This window comes from Chenopodium quinoa, unplaced genomic scaffold, assembly GCF_001683475.1.
Source record: "Chenopodium quinoa cultivar QQ74 unplaced genomic scaffold, ASM168347v1, whole genome shotgun sequence".
Classification (NCBI taxonomy): Eukaryota; Viridiplantae; Streptophyta; class Magnoliopsida; order Caryophyllales; family Amaranthaceae; genus Chenopodium; species Chenopodium quinoa.
This window is the reverse complement of record NW_018744697.1, coordinates 424,506-445,592: the sequence shown is the minus strand read 5'-3', so window position 1 is coordinate 445,592 and position 21,087 is coordinate 424,506. Positions and strand designations below refer to the sequence as shown.

Here is a 21,087-nt window from a genome sequence, read left to right as displayed (position 1 = left end):
TACCAAAGTTGTATACCGTACAAAAAGAAAACCCACCTTTTTCAATTATTTCTCAAGCAATCAACAATTTGCATTGTTATCTTCAACCTTGATCTTTGGCTGGTAAGCTATAATTCACCACTATGATTCTCATATGAAATAAATTTTGTTTATTTTGGAAAATTCAAGTAACGATTGAACCTCACCCTCTGTTTTTATGTCTTACCCGTTCAAATTATTGATCCCATCCTCTTTAATAACTCTTGAAAATCTCGATCCGAATAATTTACCAGAACAAAATCATGAAAATATCCTATCTTTGAATGAAAGGAAGATGAAGTCAAGCTATTGTGGTTACGTGGGATGTGCTTCAAAGCACTGTATTAAGATTACTTTAAATAAGAAAAGTCTACCTTAGCATCTAATTTATAATGAGAACATTATTCTATAAATTGTCTTTTCTCCAATTTTATTATAAAATAGTGTTTTCTTTACACAAAAGTAGTACACTAGCTTACTAACCCTCGTGAGCATTATATAGCTTCGTGACGTGTAGGACTAATTACTTATCGGTTTATTGTAGACGGAGGCTACTAGGTGAACGTTTAGGAGGCTACTTACCTTGATATTTATGCACAACTCAAGGTAATTTTCAATGTCCATCATCTTTAGAATCCCGTTAGAAAATTGTTTTGAAACATTGTGCGTCAAATATGTGCTTATGTAATTATATGTGATGAGTGTGCTATCGTATGATATATTATGGAATCATATTATATACTAGATTCCTATTTTGTGAACTAGTATACTTCCTCCGTTCTTTTTTACTTGACCCAATTTGACTTTTATACTATTCACCACCCCTCCTTTGATCGTGTTTTGTGAATAATATGTAAGGAAAAACATATTTATGTTGATCATTTTGAATTCGTCTCAATAAGTACTATTATAATATATAACTTTAATATTTTTTAATTATGGAGAATTAAAGTTATTGACCGTTAAAGTTTTGCGTTGGCAAGCGTGATAAAAGAAACAGGTCAAGTAAAAAAGAACAGAGGAAGTACGTATTTTCGAAAAAAAAATGATTATTTGACATCGACATCGTATGAGTTATTTAAAATAAAGAAATCTTTGGGAATTGGATGATTTGATTATATGTGATTGATGGCCTCATGTGGGATGACTATGGACTAATAATACTGAAATTGAAGTATTGTTACTTGGGATTAAATTGATTTGTGCAATACTTGTGTATAGTGTAATTGGATGATTTTATCTAATAAGATGTACAGTGAAATTTAATCTAAGAAGGGAAATGAAGCCCGAAAGGGTGAAGAACAGGTTGCCCACTAGTAGTTATGGTTGCTACTAGTTGGTTTAATTATTGTATGTTGTTGTTAGTCTTCCTCCTAATCACTGGGTATTAGTGAGGGGTGTGCACACTAGGGACATTCTGCTTTATTTCATGGCCATTTGGGGTTATGCGCGACCCTCCGTAAAGTAGGTGGTGACATGGACTAGTCTCGGCTTACTGGAGTTCTCTTTCCCTTTTTTAAATAAAACAATAATATGTTATGTGACATGTTGATTTTGGATGTGTAATATAATGTCTATGAGACTAAATTATGTATAAAGTGTTTTGAACTAAAATTATTTATTTTACGGGATGAAGTTGGAATTACTCAGTTTATCTAATTTTTGGGAGTTTTCTCTCTTTTCTTGTTTTTGATTTATTTTGCAGGTTGGTTAGATGGTACTCAGTTACGTGTGAGGAGACGTTAGAATATTCATGTAGCTAAGACATTTAGTTTATTGTCGAATTAAATTATTCCCTTTTTTTTTATACTGTTGTTTTAAAATAATTGCAGTTTTGATGTAATTACTATTTTATTTTGCCACCAATTAAACCACTTAGTTTATTTAAATATTATTTCAATTTGCTTTGCATTTATTTTCTACGGAAAATAAGTGTAGCAGTAACACTCCCAGAGTTCGATGGTTGGGTTTTTTGAAAGTTAAAACTTACTCTTATTGTTTTAAAAAGCTCGAAGTCTGGGGGTGTTACAATTTAAACTTATTAAAATCGCGATAATTTTGTAAACTAATAACAGAATAGTAGAATCACCTTTTTCATATTGCAAATATTTTTATTTTATTTATTTATTTATTTATTTTTACTATTGTTTATGATTTTTAAATTTAAAAAAATAAAAAAAAATTTGAAGACTGTCAACTAAATAAATGGTGTAGATTTAATATTGAAAGTGAACGAGTGTGATTGTTGACACCTTTGCTGCCAATGTGTATCATTGGTATCGTCATTTTTACCATTGGCATGTACACTTTTTACAATTCATGTTGGAATCAAATCAGTCGCTTCTTTTATATGAGTGTATAAGGTTTGGCAAGAAGCTCAGCAATATGAGGCATAACTGCATAAGCATAAGCATATCACTTGTACAAATATGAAGCATAAGCATATTGCTGATATGCATATCACTTGATTTTCATTGTAGCACACAGCTTGAAAAGTACAAATCAATTGTATCAAATTTCATTGATTCGTGTAAGTGTCTTGAGTTCTAGAAGCTTTACATATGATACATGATGAAAACCTAATATACAATTTTACTAGCTGATGATACCTAAGGTTTAACTTCAGTTGTTTCTGAGTTTTTGATACAGCTTCAGATATTAACTTTGTCAGGTAGACGTCTTCTGCAAAACAAGGCCTTAAGGTTCATTATATCGGATGTTTTTGAATTTGTGATACTTCATAATTCATATAATAACTTTGTCAGCTGTCTTCAGCAAAAACCAGACCTGGCCTTGAGGTTCCATTTTAAAAAAATGTTTAGTCTTTTTAATACAGCAACTTTGTCAGCGGTGTTCTGCAATGTCATCCCCTGCATCCAGTTCATATAGAATCGGATTCATACTGATCTTGTCTGCCGGGTGGATTTAGACTCCATTCAGTAGCATAATACTCATTTGGTAATCCTAACCAAAACTTGAAAGCTTCTGAAGCTCTCTTTTTCTCTCGCCTTCTATCTTGCCTGGCTTTGGATGCATGCTTACTGGTAAACATCCTCGAGTGCATTTCAACATAAATCCTTGTAAATTTGGTCTTATTTGGAGAGATTCCATTCTCTTCCATGCAAGCAACAATCTCCAAAGCTTTCCTAAAGAAGGCTGCTCTTACACATATGTCGGCCAAAGTATCTAGTAGCCCTTCATCAGGTCTTATTGGTGGTGGCAATGTAGAATTGTTTGCATCATCGTCTCTTCTTGGAGCACATCTCTCCTTTACTTCATTCCAAAGAAGTAATGCTTCACCAGGCTTCCTAGCCAATGCTATGCCGTTAGCAAGGCTGCCATAGGTGGCCACATTTGGATGAAATCCATGCTCCCTCATTCTTTCAACCACACTCTTGCCTTCTTCAATTAAACCCATCCTACAATACCCTTCAACCAACATATTCCATGCCACTTGATCAACTTTTACTCTAGGATCCTTCAACATTTCCTCAAACACCTTATTTGCTAATTTCGGTTGCCCAGACAAGGCAAAAGCCTTCATCAAAGTGGTGTAACTAATCTTTGTTGGAGCAATTCCTCGAGCCCTCATCTCATTAAAGTATGCAAGAGCTCCCGCACTATCATCCACCAATATGCACCCATCAATCAATGTATTGTATGAAACTACATCGGGCAATATCCCGACAACATCAGTCATTTCCTTAATCAGTCCCTTTGCTCTATCAACCTGCAACTGTTGGCAATAACCCTTTAGTAGAATATTGTATGTGACCAAATTAGCAGGTACGCCAATCCTTGTCATCTCATACAGGACTTGCCTAGCCTTGTCCATTGACCCTGCTTTAACAAGTGCAGATATAACTGTAGTATATGAAACATGATCAGGATGACTAGCACTATCTTCCTGACGCCTCATTGCCTCAAGCATTCGCACCGTGTCAGACAATCTCCCAGCCTTCATATAACCCTTCATCAAGGTTGTGTATATCCTTGAATCCGGTGAATAAACTCTTGGCAGTAATGGAGGTTCTGCATTATCAATGATCGACTTAGGAATTAGCTTTTCAAAGCCATCATTTTCATGCTTGATTACAATATCATCATTTTCGTGCTTGATTTCAATCTCATTATCCACACCATCAACTTTAGCTAAACTTATGTCCCTAAGAATCCTACAAAGATCCCTCCTCCCCTCGCGCAATGCCTGAACCAACCGCTCAGCAGTCTCTAAATCACCAAATCCAACATAAGCAGCAACAAGAGAATGCAAAGTAGTGATACAAGGCTCAACACCTTTACTAATCATCAACATTAATACACAAACAAGCAAGTCTTTTCTATCAATTCTAGCACATAATTTAATCACCACATTATATGTCAGAGCATCAGGCACAACATCCCACTCAGGCATTTCATCAAACAGTTGGCAGAATTTTGTCACATCCCCAAGATTAGCACAGGCATTAAGCACGGCATTGAAAGCGGCCGTGTCGGGCCATGAATGAGCCACAAGGGTTCGATCCTCAACCCGACGAATACGCTTAGTAACCGAATAATACAGCCGAATAGCATCATTAGGACCATTATCAGGGGACCCAGAAAGACGGCTAACAACAGCACTCCAAGCCTTAAAGTGGGGGAGATAATTGGACCTAAGCATAGACTTAATTATGGAAATGGCGTAAAGGGTATGCCCAGATTTGACAGCAGAGACAGCAAGTAACCCAAGAGAGTTGGAATCAAGGCGATGAAGCTGGCGTTCATGGTGGAGACGAGAGATAATGGATTGCGCGCGTGAGAAAGATTCAGGGGTGTTCTGGTAGGAAAGCTGAGAGACTAAGCGGCTAAGGCAAGTGGGGTTTGGAAGATGAGGTGATTGAGAGTACAGAAGCCAAGCTTCCTCGGTCTTTCGGCTGCGAAGGAGGGATAGAAGGGTGTGGTCTTCTGAACGTTGTGAGGGAGTTGGGTTAGTGGTGATCGAGGTGGTTGTGGTGCGCTCAGCGCGGATGAAGGTTGTGAACTTGGCGGCGGAGGAGGTGGAAGGTGGGGATGTTCGGAGGAGAGAGAAAGTATGGGAGTTGAGTGAGAAAAGGGTGGAGAGAGGTGGTGGTGGGAATGTTGTTGTGTTCATCATTTGTCCATTTGGGGGAGCAAAGGAATGAAGTTGGGGGATTCAAGTTAACAAAATTTGAGTGATATTGGTGGATGTTAATTATGTTACGTTGAGGATATTGTTTTCTCTAGTTGTTCATCATTCCACATACTCAAGCATAGAGATGTGATTCTAAATTACAGGGTGTCAGAGTATATTGTGTTCTATTACTAGGTTTGGTCCCGTGTCATACACGATTATTTTCACTACATTATTTTATTTTTATAAAAAAGGAAATTCTATTTTCTTGAACATATTTCTTATCTATTTTCTTCATACTTCGCATATTTAGTGAAATTCAACATAAAATATACGAGTTTTACACCATACATCCATGAGTTGTTTTGTTTATTCACCATATATCCATGAAGTTTATAAAATTCATCATATACCCTCGAGTTTTCACAAAAATACATCATATACCCTTGATGGCTAATGATTATTAACTTTGTCAATTATAAATGTTAATTATGACCCAAAACTACCCAAAATACATTCCCCCACCTCCGAAATTACCCACATTTCTTTTTCTCACCTCCAAAACCACCCCTAATATCTTTTTCTTTTCCTGAAAATCGATTATACAAATATGATTTTTGAGGTTTGGAATGGTTTCAGGGATTGGATAAAGGAGAAGAGTGATTTCAGGGATGAAAGGAGAGATATAAGGTGGTGTCGATGCATAATTAATCAAATTTCATTCATCTTGTTGTTATTAAGGGTATATGGTGAATTTATGTAACAATTCAAGGGTATATGGTGAATTTGAAAATTTTCATGGGTATATGGTGAATAAATAAAAAATTCAGGGGCATGTGGTAAAAAAACCGTAGAATATAATGCTAAATGGGTATCATTTTCTTTTTTATTAACTGTAGACACCTAAAAATGTCCCCCCAAAACCAAACCCGATGATGAACACCTTTCACCGCCATTATTGGTCGGGATGAGTATTTAATCTTTGGAATACTTAAATCCATGTTCTATCCAATACATTTCATAAACCAATCCATTTCCTAGGTCATTTCCCTAAACCATAACCTATTTTCCTTTTTTCGTGTCCACATCGCAAAACCGAGAGAAACTGATTTTATTGCTATATAATTTTAATACAATTATTATTTTGTTGGATAGGCCTTGAAAAAATATTTCCAACCATATATCATAAACCCAATTCCGAGCTATAACAAAAAAGATATGAACAAAACACTAAACTCGGCCCAAAACCAACACCCTTTCACTAAAATGGACATATCTTAAAATCTACAAATTATTTTGACCTGATTTTAATTGAGTTGGAAATTAGACTTGATAAGATTTCCAATGATATATTATATGCCTTATTCTGAGTTACGGATCAAAAGTTATGATGATTTTAAAAACGGATACAAAAACTGGAATCACCGCGCATAGTGCAAAAGCACCGTGTCACGGGAGTGTGCCCCGTCTGACGGTGCCTTCCCCCGTTTGACGGTGCCTGTTGCCGTGACACGGTACCTTCTGCCGTGACACAGTATTTCTCACCGTGTCATGTTACTTTTTCCATGTAATTTCTGCATTTTCCCATACCGTGACACGGTGTACTGTACCGTGCCACGGTGGACACTGCCTTGTCACGGTACATGTGCCGTGTCACGGAATTTTCTCGTATATTTTTCGCGTAAACCCTTCACGCGTTTTCACTTCCCGTAGGTCAAATATTTCCCGTGTCACTCCAGATGTCCACCGCGTCTGGGGATTTTCCCCCGTCTGACGGTGCCTGGCACCTGTCACGGTGTTTCCTGCCGTGTCGCGATGTTAATTTTTAGGGCTTTTATCTTTTTAGGGTTCCGCGTGTTTCCTTTACTCAATTTCCCTATAAATTAGACCCTCATTTCTGCAGTTCGGGGCATCAAATCCTTCTCTCTTTCTCTCTTTTACATCGAAAATCATTCTCTTCTCTTTCTCTCATTTTCTAAGCCTCAAACCTATATTCCTAATTACATCATTCTTCCCCTAAGCACTCCAAGGAGTCCATACTTGACCCGAGGTTTCATCCTTAAACCAAGGTGTAAAAGGTACAAATAACTGAGGGTTTGGACCAAATCAACTCTACTTTTTATTTAATTTAATTTAAATTAATTTTCATTTGATTTATATTTTTTTTATTGAAGTTACTTACACTTTATTCATGATGTAGCAATTTAAAGGAACGCGCAAAATGTGAGTAATTAATTAATTTAATTACTCTTATATTATTTTTATATTGCTAGTATCATGATTAGGTCATTTCATTATTCGATTTAACTAACGCTATCATTGTTGAATTGCTTCCATTATTAATTTTTATTCTATTATTATTTATGATCACCATATTGCATGTTTAAAGGGAATATGTAATTGAAAATCACGCCTAATAAGATAATTTGGACAACCGGTTTAGGTTCCTTTTTAATCTTGTTGTTAATTCAAGTGATCACAATATTTTAGAATTATGTCTTGCATTAATAATTAACCAATTTAGCATAATAATAGTTTGGAGAAAATTGAATATTTTGTTTATATGCCTTTGAGATCGCAAGAATCATTTTTCACTATAAGAATCGAGTAGAGGCCAATACGGGCGAATGTGACTCCATGACTCACTTCGTACCATCATCCCCGATCCTCCTTTCGTGGTTCCGAACCATATGGAGTTAGTAATCTCATGGATTATGAATGAGGTGTAACCTTCACGAGCCAATCGTTGTTGCCTATCGTTGTCCCTTTATCGTGGTTGCCTATTATGATCCGTGAACGGTTTACAAGTTCCTTAAAACTTATTGGCGGCTCCCTACTTTATTTGTCCCTAATTGTATTATGTCAATTCTCACTTCCTAAGAGTGCCAAGCATATTCACAACATGCTTTTAACGTAGGCGCACTTCGAGTGAAGCCTACAATTTGGCGACTCCACTGGGGAGGATTCTTGGTTATTTATCGATTTGAGTGATCGGTATTAAATTAAGATGAGTGGATGAGACTTGAAAGATTCTTGAAAAATATTCTCGTAGGAAAAATTGAATAACTTGATTGCGTACGAAGGAAAACAGGGCACCAATTATATTTTCTGACTGCCGTGTCACAGTGCAGTACACCGTTTGACGGTGTACAACACCGTGGCACGGTGCTCTCTGCCGTGTCACGACAATCCTAAAATCAGTCCGATGGCTTATTTTCTCTTCTCACAGTCAACTTCCTTTGATTTTTCTGAAAAAACGTGTGTGTTCTACATATGTCTTAGCCCCGAGGGGTTTAAGCTCTATCAACCCAAAAACGCACATGGCAATAAGGGTTCATCCGAGTTTTTTTTAAATCCACCCAAGCCATGGAGTCGAGTTCGATTTCATCATGAACTCGCGGAGCCGCTCGTTGGCATACACCCTCAAGGGAGGCTGCCTTGCTAACGCGTCCAAACTCTTAACCATGGTACCCTTTTGACACCAAATAAACCTGACCATAGTCGAACATAGAACTTGACCTTAGGTTGCGAACTATTCTTTGCATCATTGTGCTTACGTGTTTTATGTTTGGTTGTTTTGATCTAACCTTAACGTTCTTTTTCTGTCTATGGTGGATTATTTTATGACTAACAATTGTCAATGGACCGTACTCACTTAGTAATTAGAGCCAAAGAAAAAAAAAGAAAAAAATTCCCGTGCCACGTCAGCATCCACCGTGCCACGGGAAAGTCCATCGTGTCACGACAGTTTCCACCGTGGCACGGTGAATTTCCAGCAAAAAAAAATTGTCATGCCACGTCAGCATCCACTGCGCCGCGGGGATATTTACCGTGTCACGGCAATTTCCACCGTGGCACGGTGGAATTCCAGCAAAAAAGAAAAGATCACCACGTCACGGCAGCTTGTACCGTGACACGGTACAGTTTTCCGTGTCATGGTGCCTAGGAAATAAGTCCAGTCAGCTTTTTTTTAGTCTTCCGTGTTAATTTGGTTCTCGCGTCATCCATTTTTGTTACCGTTCACATGTCTAGCCATACGATCATACCACGAGTCTTATAACATCACTTAATCACTCACGAGTCAAGTATAGTCCACACACTTTCTTTATTTTTTTGACTCGAGTCATACACCATGTCGTTTATGATCGTATACTAGGTTCATGCACCCCCATTTCCATCATAATAAAAGATGAGTGGATCAGAGTTATTCTCACCTATTTTCAAATGACTTTTTTTTCCTATCTTGAGCAATGTATTAAACAATTAAGTGCGGTTGTTTTATTTCACAGCACCTGGTCAAGGAGCAGGGGTAGATTGGTATGGTTCGAGTCATTACTACATCAACCTCTTAGACCTAAGAGGCGTTTAAAGAGAACTTTTCCATCTCCACGTCACTCATCACCTTCAAACTACTTTCAGTTTGTCCCAATGATCACTAAGGAAGATATTGAGAACATTAACACGTCCATTGAGACAACGTCTAACATGTTACAAACACTCACTACTAGAGTCAACACAGTAGAGCAAAACAATGTTACTGCAGCTGCAATGGACAAGATCAAAGAGCAAACGAGCAAGATTTATGAGGATTTCACCTATGTGGAACGACCTCCCACTCCTTTGGATGTGAAGGACAGACTCCCTGAAAAGTTTTCCCCTGTTGATATTCCAAAGTTCAAGCCTACTGACAATCCATTATTCCATTTGAAGGCGTTCTCTTCAACCATGGCTCTTAAGGGATTGGACGTAATACTCTTCCCTACAGTGTTCCTTCTCTCCTTAGAACATGCTTGCCAACAATGGTTTTATTCCCTAGATGCCAAGTGTACTGCGACTTGGTAAGATGTCACCGACAGTTTCATGAACCGTTACAAGTGTAACATTCAAAGTAAACTTCTGAATGTGAACTCTCCATTCTCAAACAGAAAGAGAATGAAGGCTTCACTGCTTATCTAAACAGGTGGAGGGAAATAACTGCACTCTTGGTAGATCCTCCCAAAGAAAAAGAGATAATTCGCCTCTTCATCCAAAATTTGACTCACAAGTACAAGCAACATCTCAAATTTCTTCCTTTGAACACTTTTGAAGCTGTATATGACATTGACATCAATATCAAGGATGATCTAATAAAGACTACCGGAAGTAACAATAATAACACTTGGAAAAACAAGAAGAACGACCTTCCTTCTTCTTTGTCTTCTAAGCACGAAAATACTACCAACAATATAAGCCAAATTAACCTCAATGTAGTATTAGCTCTTGATTCTCCATTGCCCAAGAAAAGGAGAACCTACACTCCTTTAGGAATGACTTATGATGCGGCCTTTAATTGCCTATACGGTCAAGGCTTGATCACACCTATTGGGCCAATTCCAGAGCCTAAACTTGAAGAAAGGAGCGCCAAGTGGAACCCTAACGCCCATTGCAAGTTCCATCAAGGAAATGATCACTCTATCGAACAATGCTGGAATTTGAAGGACGCTATTAAAGATCTTGTTGATGCCAACAAACTTCCAGTCCCTCCAGGCGGCAAGAAATAGTGAACACAAGGCGCACAGTAGATCCTTATTGCAAGATTTCATGATTTCTTTCTTTATCATTCATCTCCATTCCCCCATTCATGTCTAGCATAGGTTTTCCATTTCGAATTTTTATATGTTTCATGTGTTTCGTTCACCTTTTCCATTAATAAAATGAGCAAATTTCCTTTACATCTCGTTCATAGCATTTTTCATTCATTCATTCTTTCTAAAAAAAATAAAAAAAATCAATTGTCGAACTAAACACAAGGTACACCAATGACGTGAGACACCTTTGCAACCCTATCATTTCCCGTTAACCGTTCAATCACATTCCATTTCTTCATCAACCATTTTGAGCCTCGTCTTACGTTTGGACTTCATTTCTTCAACCCACATTCACTTAACCTTGGGATTGGAAGATGTGTAATTGCATAACATTCAAAAAGCAAGTAAAAAAAAAACCAGCAAAGCAACGATAAAACAATGTCTAAGGGCAAGTGTTCCATTGTCTTTGATATGAACACGACTCAAATTGCGTCTCTCATCGAGCGCTTGGTACCGTGCCTAGGAAACATGAATGCTAAGTGAGTGATGGATCGCATGATCTGAGATTGCCTACATTGATTCAAAAGAAAAAAACAAGAAGAAATTAAAAAAAATAAAATAAAATAAACTTACAAAATTCAAAATTTTTAAATTAACAATTACACATCTTGGGGGCTTCTCACGGGTCTTGAGCCTTTTTACCCCTTTCTTCCTTAAACCATCAGTTGAACCATTACAACTCTTGGAAGAGCTCTTTGAGGTGTACATACACTTGTGCAAAGTTCGGTTAGAGCTACGTTCGTCCTGATTCCTAACGGATACGTAGGCAACCTCACATCGAGGTACGGCCACATTCATATTATATCCTTGCATGATTGAGTCAAAGAATATCCAATGCTTACCCCTACCCATTTAGAGCTAGACTTGGGGGCTTGAACCCACATCACATTAGCCTACCTAGCCTAAAGAGTCATCATCTTTGACTCTTCTCACATATATTTCCATCACCATAACCCTTGCAGCCAGCCTTAGTATCACATTCACACACTTCACTCACACATCCATATCCATATCCATATAAATCATCCTTCCCTTTAAGAGTCCTTTATCATGAAATCTTGTTTAAACACTGTGCATGTTTCATTGTCTTTTAGGACAACATTCATTAAAAGAAATATTGTATACTTGCATAGCTTCCTGACCTGAGCAATGTTCATCGTTTCATGCATCGCATAATGTGCTGAGCAACATTTATAAATCAATGATTTGTAATCATACAAAGCATATCGTCTTGATTTGTAATCATAAAAGCATATCGTTCCTAGCTCCTTGACCTAAGCAACATTCATAATCACTTCATCTATATACGTGCTTAGCTTCCAGAACTAAGTGACGTTCAAGATCGTTTCTTTACACCATATATGATGCTTAGATCCATGACCTAAGTTCATTCATCTATCGTGTCACATGATGTAATTGTCCTTAGCCTCCTGGCCTAAGAACATGCATCATGCATAAATTATTTTCAAGACAAGCAATTTAATCCATGCGATTCATTTCGTCTTGCTCAACGAAGAAGTTCAAAACTTTTTCCCTTTCTCATAACTTTTCTTTTGGGGAAATTAAAAAACGTTTTAAAAATTTTCTCATCGAGGGAAGTTCAAAAACAAAACTTCATTTTTCACGTCTTTCTTTTTCAGGAGAAAATCGGTACCCTCCACTCATCTCATGACAAAAATGACGGAATTTTTTTTGCTTGCTCAAACTATACACACACAACCACAAGTTATACACATGTCATGTCATGTCAAGTCAATCTTGGTCAAGTCAATCATAGTCTATACGAGTCCCTTGACAAATTTTATTTTGCAGGTCTCAATTACAGCCAACGTCCGGGGACAAGCGGACCATCTATAGCCCACGTCCGGGGACAAGAGGACCATTTACAACCCAGGTCCGGGGACAAGCGGACCATCTATAGCCCACGTTCGAGGACAAGCGAACCATTTACAGCCCACGTTCGGGGACAAGTGAACCAACTACATCCCACGTTCGGGGACAATCGAACCAGTATCATTTCACGGCGCAAGGTTCTCGATACACAGAGACTTGCAATCTCATCATCTGTCGATTTTCCTCAAGCATGAAAAGTATTATCCGGCGGATTTATTCAAGCATAGAAAGCTGCCAAAATCATCTATCAACTTTCCTCAAGCATGGAAAGTATTATCCCGTGGATTTCTTCAAGAATAGAAAGCCACTAAATTCATATGTCGACTTTCCTCAAGCATGGAAAGTATCATCCAGTAGATTTCTTCAGGCTTAGAAAGCTACCAAACTCATCAATCGACTTTCCTCAGGCATGGAAAGTATTTCAACAAAACGTCATTCGGAGGATTCCTTCAAGCATAGGAAGCTACAAAATTCATTTGTCACCGATACACTGGTGTCAAATAAGCATTCTATTACTTTACACTTTTATATGTGAAACTGTAGGCGTCGCTCGAAGTGTGCCTACGTTAAAAGCATGTGGTGAATATGCTTGGCACTCATAGGAAGTGGGAATTGACATATACTATTAGGGACAAGGAAAGTAGGGAGCCGCCAACAAGTTTTTAAGGAACTTGTAAACCGTTCACGGATCATTTAAGGCAACCACGATTAAGGGACAACGAAGGCAACAACGATTGACCCGTGAAGGTTACACCCCATTCATAATCCATGAGATTACTAACTCCATATGGTTCGGAACCACGAAAGGAGGATCGGGGATGATGGTAAGAACTGAGTCATGGAGTCACATTCGCCCGTATTGGCCTCTACTCGATTCTTATAGTGAAAAGTGATTCCCGTGATCTCAAAGGCATACAAACAAAAATTCAATTTGCTCCAAACTATTATTAAGCTAAATTGGTTGAATATTAATGCAACACATAATTCTAAAATATTGTGATCACTTGATTAAACAATAAGATTAAAAAGGAACCTAAACCGGTTGTCCAAATTATCTTATTAGGCGTGATTTTCAATTACATATTCCCTTTAAACATGCAATATTGTGATCAATAATAACAATAAAATAAACATTAATATTGGAAGCAATTTAACAATAATATTGTAAGTCAAATCAAATATAAAATAACCTAATCATGATGCTAGAAATAATAAAATAAAATAAGAGTAATTAAATTAATTAATTACTCACATTCTGCGCGTTCCTTTAAATTGCTACATCATGAATAAACTGTTAGTAACTTCAATAAAAAATATAAAGTAAATGAACATTAAATTAAATAAATATAGATTTGATTTGGTTCAAAACTTCAGTTAATTATACCTTTCATGCCTTGGTTTAAGGACGGAACCTCGGGTTAAGTATGGACTCCTTAGAGTGCTTAAAGGAAGGAATAGTGAAAGAATGGAGAGACTAGTGTTTAGGCTAAAGAGGGAGAAGAGAATTATTTAATGATAAAGCTTGTTGATGATTGAAAAAGGGGTGATATGACCTCTATTAATAGAGAAAAAAGAAGGGTCGAAAAAACAAGATAAGATCCGAATTAAATCGGAATAAAACTCGATAGACTGCAGTTTTTGCGATTTTTGTTTTTATCATATATTTTGATCCAGAAATCGGAATAATATGAATAAGATATAGTTGGAAAGATCTTGAAATCTACATTCTAACCCAATTAGAATCAGATTAAAATATTTTTTAGAACAAAAGATATAGCCGAAATAGTGAGATGATGTCAGTTTTGGATAGAGTTTGACATTTTATTCATATCTTTTCCGTTATAGGTTGGAATTGATATTATAATATATCATTGGATAGATAATTTCAAGAGCTATCCAACCATATAAAAGTTGGATAAAAACTATGAGACACGAAAATAATATCTGTCTATCTTTGAATGTCTTTCAATTTGGATAAAATTAGGACTTTAAAAAAAGGAGTTTTTTATTCAATTTCAAACTCTTTAATCTTATCTTTTCAAAAAGGATAATTAGGATCTTTTAGAAACTTATAGAATCTTCTAATTAATTCTAATTGGTTTAGGATTTGGATTAAATCATTTGGACCCTCCACATGATCATTGGGTCGTAGGTAAGGTGGGTTTAGGTTCGGTTTGGGCTCTGTTTAATATTTTGTCCATAACTTATTCGTTATTATTCGGATTTAGGCCTATAATATATCGTTGGAAAGCTCTTTTCAAGCCCCATCCAAATATTTAATCATTAGACCCAGATTATGGACCAAAATAAACTAGATTAAACGTTTTTATAAAAAGGACACGAAATGAATGATTTTAAAGGACACGAAATGAATTATTTTGGGTTTAAAGGCACGAAAAGTGGAAAATAAGTTATGGTTTGGGGAAATGGGCTAGAAGTTAAGTTGGTTTACGAAATTGGAATATGGATTTAAGCACTCCAAAAATAAAATACTCAACCCGACCAATAATGGCGGTGAAAGGTTGTTCATCATTGGGTTTGGTTTTGGGGAGACATTTTTAGGTGTCTACAGAATCCCCCACTTTGACTGAGTTTGCAGAAACGTCAGTTACAAAAACGATAGTCAAAGTAGTCGATAGGGACGGAGAATGATTTAAGACGTTCTGCGATCCTAAATCACTTTGTATACGCCGATACCTGTAGAAAAATGTTAATTCCACAGATAAAAGAGTAAAAGGATAGAATACGTATCTGGAACCAGTGTATCGGTGACAAATGAGTTTGGTATTTTCCTATGCTTGAAGGAATCCACCGGATGATGTTCGCTGAAACGCTTTCCATGCCTAAGGAAAGCCGACTGAGGAATTTGGTAGCTTTCTAAGCCTGAAGAAACCTACCGGATGATACTTTTCATGCCTGAGGAAAGTCGACGTATGAATTTGGTGTCATTCTATGCTTGAAGAATTCCACCGATAATGCCTTCCATGCTTGAGGAAAGCCGACTACTTGGCGGTTTTCTATACTTGAAAAAAAATCCACCGATAACGCTTTCCATGCTTGAGGAAAGCCGACTTGGCGGTTTTCTATGCTTGAAGAAACCCACCGGATAATACTTTCCATGCTTGAGGAAAGTCGACAGATGATGAGATTGCAAGTCTCTGTGTATCGAGAACCTTGCGTCATGAAATGATGGTGGTTTGATTATCCCCGAACGTGGGTTGTAGATGGTCCGCTTGTCCCCGGACGTTGGCTGTGGTTGTTTCGCTTGTCCCAGAACGTGGGCTGTAAATGGTCCGCTTGTCCCCGGACGTGGGCTGTAGATGGTCCGCTTGTTCCCCGGACGTGGGCTGTAGATGGTCCGCTTGTCCCGGGACGTGGGCTGTAGATGGTCCGCTTGTCCCCGGACGTGGGTTGTAAATGGTCCGCCTGTCCCCGGACGTGGGCTGTGGATGGTCCGCTTGTCCCCAGACGTGGGCTGTAGATGCTCCGCTTGTCCCCGGACGTGGGCCGTAGATGGTCCGCTTGTCCCCGGACGTGGGTTATAGTTGGTTCGCTTGTCCCCGAATGTGGGCTGTAGATGAGACCTACAAAAATAAATTTGCCAATGGACTCGTATATGTTGTGATTGACTTGACCAAGTTTGACTTGATGTGACATGACATGTGTATGACTTGTGAGTGTGTGTGTGTATATGTATATGTGTGTGTGCAGACACAAGCAAACGAAGATGCAAAAGCAAAAATTTTCCGTCAATTTTTGTCATGAGTGGAGGGTACCGACTTTCTCCCGAAAAAGAAAGATGTGAAAACTGAACTTTTATTTTCGAACTTCCATCGATGAGAAAATTTTAAAAAAGTTTTTTAAAACTTCCCCAAAAGAAAAGACGCGAAAAAAGGAAAGAAGTTTTGAACTTCCTTGTTGAGCAAGACAAAATGAATCGCATGGATTGAATTGCTTTTCTTGAAAGTAATGTATGCATGATGCATTTCCTTAGGCCAGGAGGCTAAGGACAATTACATCATGTGACACGATGAATGAACTTAGGTCATGGAGCTCAGCATCATATATGGTGTAAAGAAACGATCTTGAACGTCACTTACGTCTGGAAGCTAAGCACGTATACAGATGAAGTGATTATTGCATAATGAACGTCGCTTAGGTCAAGGAGCTAAGCACGATATCCTTTGTATGATTAAAAATTATTGATATATAAATGTTTCTCAGCACATTATGCGATGCATGAAACAATTAATATTGCTCAGGTCAGGAAGCTAAGCAAGTATACAATGTTTCTTCTAATGAATGTTGTCTTTAAATATGATGAAACATGCACAATGTTGAAACAAGATTTCATGATAAAGGTCTCTTAAAGGGAAGGATGATTGATATGGATATGGATATGGATGTGTGAGTGAAGTGTGTGAATGTGATACTAAGGCTGGTTGCCAGGGTTATGGCGATGGAAAGAGATGTGAGAAGAGTCAAAGATGATGACTCTTTAGGCTAGGTAGGCTAAATGATGTGGGTTCAAGCCCCCAAGTCTAGCTCTAAATGGTAGGGTCATAGGGTTAAGCATGGGATATTCTTCGACTTGATCATGCATGAATATGAATGTGGTCGTACCTCGATGTGAGGTTGCCTACGTATCCGTTAGGAATCAGGCCGAACGTAGCTCTAACCGGACTTTGCACAAGTGTATGTACACCTCAAAGAGGTCTTTCAAGGGTTGTAAGGTGGTTAAGCTAAAGGTTTAAGAAAGAAAGGCATAAAAGGCTCAAGACCCAAGAGAAGCCCCCAAGATATGTAATTGTGTATTAGACTTTGCAAGTTTTATTTTTCGTATATATTTTTTTTGTTTTGAATTTTTTTTTTCTTTTTTCCAATTCCCGTGAATCAATGTAGGCAATCTCAGATCATGCGGTCCATCACTCACTTAGCATTCATGTTTCTCAAGCACGGTACCAAGCACTCGATGAGAGACGCAATTTGAGACATGTTCATATCGGAGACATTGGAACACTTGCCTTTAGACATTTTTTTTATATTTACTTATTCTTTTCTCTCTCTTTTTTTTTTTTTTTTTTTTTTTTTTTTTAAAAAAAAATTTGAACTTGCTTTCTGACTGTTACACAAATTGCACACCTTCCCATCCCAGGGTTAAGTGAATGTGGGTTGAATAAATAAGGTCAATCGTTAAACGAGGCTCAAAGTGGTTGACGAAGAAATGGATATGTGATTGAATGGTTAATAGGGAATGACAGGGTTCCAAAGGTGCCTCAAGTCATTGGTGTATCTTGTGTTTAGTTCGGAAATTTTTTTTTTTGATAATTACGGGATCGAATGTAAGAAAGAGAAGCTCATTTATGAAAAAGGTAAGAAATGTGACACAGACACAATGGATAAGGAGAACCTATGCTAAACTTTTAGGGGGAAGGGTTTGAAACAAAAGAAGAAGAAAACATGAAACCTTGGTGAGAAGCTTGCATCGTGCTTTGTCTTCATGGCTGTTTATGAGTTACTTCTAGCTGCCTGCTGAGGAAAATAGTTTCTTGTTGTTGATGCTTTGATTGGAAGGAAAGAAGGAAGGAGTGACGTTCCCCTTATTCTTCCAACTATTGTCTAGTGATTTTAGACTCAAGTACTGTGTAAGGATGATTTGACTTAATGCATTCACTCAATACTCGGATTGGAAAGGAAGAGTGTATGAAAGAATTTTAAATATCAATGGGAAATACTCCACTCATTCCTATTACGACGGAAAACGATGCATGCATGGTCCTAGTATACGATCATAAACAATATAGTGCATTACTCGAAGACAAAGTGTGTGCAATGACTCAACATGTGTGATTAGGTGAGTATATTAAGACTCATGCTATGATCGCATGGCTAGACATGAGGACGTTGTGAAAAACAAAGGACCCAATGACCAAATAGCACGGAAGACTAAAAGACAAACTAACTTGATTAATTTTGTCCAATTTTAATGTTTATGCTATTTACTAGGTGAAAACGGTCCATTGGCAATTGTTAGTCATAAATAAGATCAACCACAATTAAAGACAAAGAACACATGTTAAGGTTAACACAAAAATCGATCACAAGAAACTAGGAAGAGGACTAGAATTCTAGAAGAGTTATGACTCATGGGTATAAAAAAAAATAAATAAATTAAATCTCTAATCCTATGTTATACGAGTTAACACAGATTAAAGGACTTGGCTAAGACTAACTTGACACGATTTTTTTTTTTAAAAATTAAATAAAAAAAGGTAACGCTAAAAAGACATCTAAACTGGACAGGCTGTAGTATATCGGTTATAACTTTTGATCTGTGACTCTGATTTTGATGAAACCAATTCTAAATGAAATATAAAACTCGGGGCTACAGATCCGTAGGTTGCACGACACGTAACTCTTTCTAGAGCTCCGGATATGACCAAAATAAGTTGACTCTTGTGCAGTATACGAGAATAAAAATCCGGGTTGACTCAAAAATTAAAAAAAAATAAAATCTATGGCTCGACTCTAATAATTAAAAAAGGGTTTGATAAGAGAAAATAAAAAATAAAAAGGGTCAATAAAAAAAAAATGCATACATAAGCATATCGTCACGCATGATGCAATGAAGTTCGCAACCTAAAGTCAAGTTCTATGTTCAACTATGGTCAAGCTTTTGGGTGTCAAAGGGTACCATGGTTAAGAGTTTGGACGCGTTAGCAAGGCATCCTTCCTTGAGGGTGTATGCCAACGGGCAGCTCCGCGAGTTCGTGATGAAATCGAACTCGACTCCATGGTTTGGGTGGATTTAAAAACTCGTATGAACCCTTATTGCCATGAGCGTTTTTGGGTTGATAGAGCATAAATCCCCCGGGCTAGCCACATACGTAGAACACGTACTATTGTGGAAAAATAGGTAAGCTAAAATGCATATGCATATGTGACAATGCCAATTAAATCACAGGAATAATATTCAAGAATCTTTCAAGTCTCATCCACTCATCTTAATTAAATACCGATCACTCAAAGCGATAAATAACCAAGAATCCTCCCCAGTGGAGTCGCCAAATTGTAGCCGTCGCTCGAAGTGTGCCTACGTTAAAAAAATGTGGTGAATATGCTTGGCACTCATAGGAAGTGGGAATTGACATATACGATTAGGGACAACGAAAGTAGGGAGCCGCCAACAAGTTTTTAAGGAACTTGTAAACCGTTCACGGATCATTTAAGGCAACCACGATTAAGGGACAACGAAGACAACAACGATTGACCCGTGAAGGTTACACCCCATTCATAATCCATGAGATTACTAACTCCATATGGTTCAGAACCACGAAAGGAGGATCGGGGATGATGGTACGAAGTGAGTCATAGAGTCACATTCGCCCATATTGGCCTCTACTCAATTCTTATAGTGAAAAGTGATTCCTGTGATCTCAAAGGCATACAATCAAAAATTCAATTTGCTCCAAACTATTATTAAGCTAAATTGGTTGAATATTAATGCAACACATAATTCTAAAATATTGTGATCACTTGATTGAACAATAAGATTAAAAAAGAACCTAAACCGGTTGTCCAAATTATCTTATTAGGCGTGATTTTAAATTACATATTCCCTTTAAACATGCAATATTGTGATCAATAATAACAATAGAATAAACATTAATATTGGAAGCAATTTAACAATAATATTGTAAGTCAAATGAAATATAAAATAACCTAATCATGATGCTAGCAATATTAAAATAAAATAAGAGTAATTAAATTAATTAATTACTCACATTCTGCGCGTTCCTTTAAATTGCTACATCATGAATAAACTGTTAGTAACTTCAATAAAAAATATAAAGTAAATGAACATTAAATTAAATAAATATAGATTTGATTTGGTTCAAACCCTCAGTTAATTATACCTTCCACGCCTTGGTTTAAGGACGGAACCTCGGGTTAAGTATGGACTCCTTAGAGTGCTTAAAGGAATGAATAGTGAAAGAATGGGGAGGCTAGTGTTTAGGCTAAGGAGGGAGAAGAGAATTATTTAATGATCAAGCTTGTTGATGATTGAAAAAGGGGTGATATGACCTCTATTTATAGAGAAAAAAGAAGGGTCGAAAAAACAAGATAAGATCCGAATTAAATCGGAATAAAACTCGATAGACTGCAGTTTTTGCGGTTTTTGTTTTTATCATATCTTTTGATCTAGAAATCGGAAAAATATGAATAAGATATCGTTGGAAAGCAATTGAAATTTACATTCTAACCCAATTAGAATCAGATTAAAATATTTTGTAGAACAGAAGATATAGCCGAAATAGTGAGATAGTGTCAGTTTTGGATATAGTTTGACATTTTATTCATATCTTTTCCGTTATAGGTCGGAATTGATATTATAATATATCATTGGAAATATTA

The 21,087-nt window shown here is 37.2% G+C and overlaps 1 protein-coding gene across 1 annotated transcript; it reads right to left on the bottom strand.

Annotated features, from left to right (window-relative positions):
• Nucleotides 1–2,448: 2,448 nt before the first annotated feature.
• Nucleotides 2,449–5,443, bottom strand: LOC110702714 (pentatricopeptide repeat-containing protein At3g09650, chloroplastic-like). The gene has a single exon (XM_021880467.1). It carries the CDS (start codon nucleotides 5,153–5,155, stop codon nucleotides 2,900–2,902), a length of 2,256 nt encoding a protein of 751 aa, XP_021736159.1. The 5' UTR covers nucleotides 5,156–5,443; the 3' UTR covers nucleotides 2,449–2,899.
• Nucleotides 5,444–21,087: the final 15,644 nt, after the last annotated feature.